This window comes from Atta colombica, unplaced genomic scaffold, assembly GCF_001594045.1.
Source record: "Atta colombica isolate Treedump-2 unplaced genomic scaffold, Acol1.0 scaffold338, whole genome shotgun sequence".
NCBI lineage: Eukaryota > Metazoa > Arthropoda > Insecta > Hymenoptera > Formicidae > Atta > Atta colombica.
The window spans coordinates 36,079-40,951 of NW_017259446.1; the positions used below are offsets into that span (position 1 = coordinate 36,079).

Below are 4,873 nucleotides of genomic sequence, written 5' to 3' on the forward strand. Positions count from 1 at the left end.
TTTAGCCAAACCCGGTATGCTGGATTTGAAAGGAAAAGTCAAATGGGAAGCCTGGAATAAGAAGAAGGGCACTTCGCAAGAAGTAGCGAAGCAAGCCTACATCGATTATGTCAACCAACTGATTGAAAAATATAAATAATTTTATCTATCATCGCTGGTAGTTGCATTCCTGTTGTAATCATGAATCAAAAGAAATGTATTTTTATATAATTCCTCAAATATTAACATTTTGTTACTTATTGTAAATTAAATGTTTAGAAATTTTTCATTATGATTTTGTTGCGTGAATGTTTGAACTTTTCCTGATACTATGATATGATCATTTATAATCAAACAAAAAACCAGATAAAATATGTTGTATCGCACATGTGTACACGACACGCAATCTTTATCAATAAGTTACCACGCGATATCCTCCAATCACGTAATGCAGGGCTTCCTTTATTCATTTCGGGGCCCCTGCTTTTCAGTTAATATCATATGTCTAATTAGATTTTCCTATGCGATTTTATTTGGCTGTCTTTTCCAAATGTCTTATGAGGAAGATGCTTGTTACTCTGAACTCCATCAACTTTGCAACTCCTAATTTTTTGATGGAAAAACAATAGCGGTAACAAAGCACGCAGACAACAAACGAACAAAAATAAAAGCGGTACAACCTGCCTTGAGTGAAGCACTTCCAGTAGTATCTTAATTTTTTTTATCGGTATAGTCAGGTGAAGCGTTATATTTAAGAAGAAATTTCGCAGAATAATCGCCGATTATCGCTATTTGCTCACTGGCTACACCAATGTTTAAATCCAGTTTAATAGATAATTTTGTGCAACAAGAAAGCGCACGCATGCAGATACACTCGCCTTCTCAATCATTGTGTTTTATTTCCACATATCTTTTTATTATCGGGGTTTTAATATTAAACGCTCATCTTTCACATTTATTTATTTATTTATACAACATAGAAACGTATAAAATACATATAAATTACAGGAATGAGAGATTTAAAATAATGAAAAATGCATTGAAAAATGATAAAAGCAAAGTATCACGAAATTCTCGTTGAATAATCTCAAATCTTTGCTTTCTTGTTTATTATATTATTTGAAATCTATCATTTGACTTCTACAGGGTGTTCCCGCATTAAATCGCCAAATATAAATTTAGAACCTTAAAACAAACTTCATACAAAATCAAAAGATATTTAAACTCATATATTAAGTTTGACGGTCTGAGAACAATCTGAGAACACACATTGTATAAGTGAAACAAGTAATTTTGTGAGAAATAGACTACAATAATAAATATAAAATGTTTTTACTATATTTAAATTATTACATATTTCTATCGTATAAAAATTATACATCTAATGTGTGACATATATAAACATTTATATCATATAATTATTGTTGTATTGTATGTTGTATATATATATAATACACATATACACACACACACACACACACACACACACACACACACACACACAATAGCATCTAAATATTTTTTCCAATTTTTTAAATACTAAATTCATAGAATTTACATGTAATATATTTTTTTCTCATCGTTATTGATTTCACATAGAGATGTAATATGTGTGAATCTATTCCCAATAAGCATACAAATTTGCAAAATATTTTTTAAATGTTTATTTAATATATTTATATTAAATAAATATTTTCAAAACATTTTTTAATGTATGCTAGTTGGGTTATTTTACATTAATAATACTTGGAAGATTTTAATCTCTTGTGGAAATTAAACAAAATTTTGTTTAGAGAAACGTAAATCATAATAAAATACATATGTACTAACTATATCATAGCAAAAAGTATATAATTAGTATATAGTATAATTAGTATATAGTATAAATAATTAAAATTTTTGCCATATTTTATACATCTCAATGTGACATTCAAATATAAAATGAAGACAAATATACAAAATACTTTTTTATTTGACAATTGCATCAGATCATAGTGAATACCTTCCAAGTATTATAAATGGAATACTCGTACTCTCTATAATATATTATTTTAAAAATTTATCAAATTATTATCTGATGAGTCATATTAATAAATTAAACTGATCCAGGACATTATTGTAGTGCTTCATTTTATTATGTGATATGGGAAAAGTCAGCACCTTTGTCATTACTGGTTGACCATTTCTTTTGATTTCGAATATGACTGTGCCACATACCATATAAGAAATATACGCCCAAGCCTGCAATAGCATGTTAAAACAATCAAATATATATCAACGTATTTGTAAATATTTATATTCATCTCGTAATATACTTACCAATTGCTATCCATATGGCGAATAATATCCATGTGTCTTTATCCAACGTCATCATAAGATAAATATTAATGAGAATACTGAATCCTGGCAAAAACGGCACAAACGGCACCTAAAAATTTAAAAAATATTTAAAACCTATTTAATAAATTAATTGTTTTTCAACTAATAAATTATTGTCATTTAACCATTAATTCGCAATATTATTCGTTTTTTCTATTAATTTCCCTGGAATATTTTTCAAAGAAAAATTAAAAATATCAATAATTAAAAATAAAATAAAAATTAAATAACAATTCATTGAAAAATAAAGATCTGAGATGAGATACTTACAAGGAACATTATCTAATTAATATACCCTAATTTTGATGAAATTTATGCCAATTAAAATAAATCAATGAAAAATAATAATGTCAATTTTATTGATAATCATCAATGCTAAAAAACATGGTTAAAAAACAACATGAAATGTTAATATCACTTATCAGATTGCAACCCATATGGCTTCTTGAATACAATCTGTCACGTTAACAATTGCTGATAAAAGTGGCATTATTCTTTTCATTTTGAGCATATTTTCATAGTAAAGTTTCGTAAAAATCGATAAATATCAATTTTAGTATCTCTTATCAATATTAAAGTAATATACTCAAGGAGATACTGACCGAATAGGATCATTATTTTATTATTTTATCGACTTATACATAGTTTACAATAATATTCTCATGATTTATGACACATCGATACATCAATATAATAGCATTACACGCTACTATATCAATATCATATGTACAAATTTTGAAGCACACTGATAATTTTAGAATCTCCTTAACGTTTATATGTAATATTCAATAATAATAATAGAAATAAATAAAATCTAATATTCTTATATTAATGTCGCAAATTAAGAATTAACAAGATAATACTAACAAAGAAATTGTAACAATAAAAAACATACATACCGAAAACGCGAGTTTTCTGCCGGAGACTGGTTGAAAATAAATAAAACTGAGAGTGATCACGAGTCCAATGACGAAAATTACGAGTAACACTATGAAAGCGACTTTTCCTGCGGCGATCTCTGTCGTATACATCGATAATAATATGGCAGTACAGATACAAAGAAGAACTGCAAAAAATTTAATAATTTACATGAAACATGTAAAATCTCGAGGTCAACGTTCATTATTAAAACAATAATAAGACTTACTATAGCAGCATACTAGGACAGTAACAATCTGCGCTGTGAGTTTTGTAGAATGATTTAATTTGTTTGCACTTATCAATTGTTTTATGATAAATACAAAAGTCCGTGGATTATGGTCGCCTTTCTTCTCATATGCTTCGCTTTCCTCATATCTACAAAAAAATTATATTTGTTATCGACAAAAAGGATTTTGTCATCGATATTAATCTGTTCAATTTATTTTTAATCTCATTATCAGTTCAATTAAATTTATTTTCAACATATTTCAAACATATTTTCAACTTCAATTCTTAAACAAATCAATTTAACTATAATTCTACATAAATAAAATTAAGTTAGAAATTTAAATTTACCGTAAAATAAGTACGCAAGATGCAACAATTGAATATGTAAGGAGCGTACAAATACTCATCATTTTAACTAGTGGATCAAGTTCAAATATTGTTGCTAGAATGCCTGTAATATGTAATATAATCATTAAATGATTATATAATTAATTATACAATAAAATAGTTGTTTCAAGAAATTATTAATTAAATAATTGTTTCAGACAATTATTATTACGAACCCGTAAGTAGTCCAGCGGAAAGCGTGCCCATAATAGGAGTTTGAAATCGGGAATTTATGTTGCCCATCCATTTGAAGACCAGTCCATCTGAAGCCATGGCATAAATCACTCGCGGCAGCGGAAACATCGAACCTAACAGACTAAAATAATTAGTCAATAAACGAAAATATTTATTTATCCTTACTTTAATAAGAGATCCTTTAATAAGATGGATTATAATACAAAACAAAATATAAAAAGATGTTTGTAAATTAAAAAAATTTTGAAAGAATTACATCTACAGATCTATCTGAAAGATCTGTATGTGAAAATTATTTACTACTTTATTTTATTAAAAAATATATTTTTTTTAAATTGATGCAACTGTAAACGATATTACCTAGCGCATAGTCCGCTAATCGCTCCGATCGTCACGAACCACTTGGCCCATTCCCACCCTATAAAGTCAAATATATGCGGGAATGGTGCCTCGGGATTTTGTTCATAGTACGGTAGCACGGTAGTGAGCACTACGGAAACTCCGAAGTATGCAAGAAAGACAATCGTTAATGACGCGACGATTGCAATAGGAATGGACCGTTGTGGATTCTTAGCTTCTTCTCCCGTAGTGGCCACGCAATCGAAACCGATGAATCCATAGAAACATGCAGCCGCACCTGTTATAATGCCTGATATACCGTAAGGCATAAATCCCCCTTCTCCATTCTCGCAGTCTGTTTCTGTGCAACTGGGTTCCGTTTTCCAGTTATTAATGTCAGCTAGAAATCGTTGCAAATTTTATGTTGTATTATATATATATATAT

General features: G+C 28.4%; 2 protein-coding genes across 4 annotated transcripts in view; one reads left to right on the top strand and one right to left on the bottom strand.

Annotated features, from left to right (window-relative positions):
• The window catches only part of LOC108690626 (acyl-CoA-binding protein homolog), a 25,037-nt gene extending 24,765 nt beyond the window's left edge, over positions 1–272 (top strand). For both annotated transcript variants that reach the window (XM_018198013.1, XM_018198014.1), the window contains exon 3: positions 6–272. In XM_018198013.1, coding sequence (XP_018053502.1) covers positions 6–139 — 134 coding nt within the window. In that variant the 3' untranslated portion in view covers positions 140–272. The remainder of the gene's footprint in view (positions 1–5) is intronic.
• A 1,747-nt stretch (positions 273–2,019) lies between these two features.
• Positions 2,020–4,873, bottom strand: part of LOC108690620 (cationic amino acid transporter 2) — a 10,872-nt gene continuing 8,018 nt past the window's right edge. For both annotated transcript variants that reach the window (XM_018198005.1, XM_018198003.1), the window contains 7 exons: positions 4,450–4,828; positions 4,071–4,210; positions 3,856–3,958; positions 3,506–3,654; positions 3,258–3,424; positions 2,299–2,407; positions 2,020–2,220 (listed from right to left, as the gene is read on the bottom strand). In XM_018198005.1, coding sequence (XP_018053494.1) covers positions 2,114–2,220; positions 2,299–2,407; positions 3,258–3,424; positions 3,506–3,654; positions 3,856–3,958; positions 4,071–4,210; positions 4,450–4,828 — 1,154 coding nt within the window. In that variant the 3' untranslated portion in view covers positions 2,020–2,113. The remainder of the gene's footprint in view (positions 2,221–2,298; positions 2,408–3,257; positions 3,425–3,505; positions 3,655–3,855; positions 3,959–4,070; positions 4,211–4,449; positions 4,829–4,873) is intronic.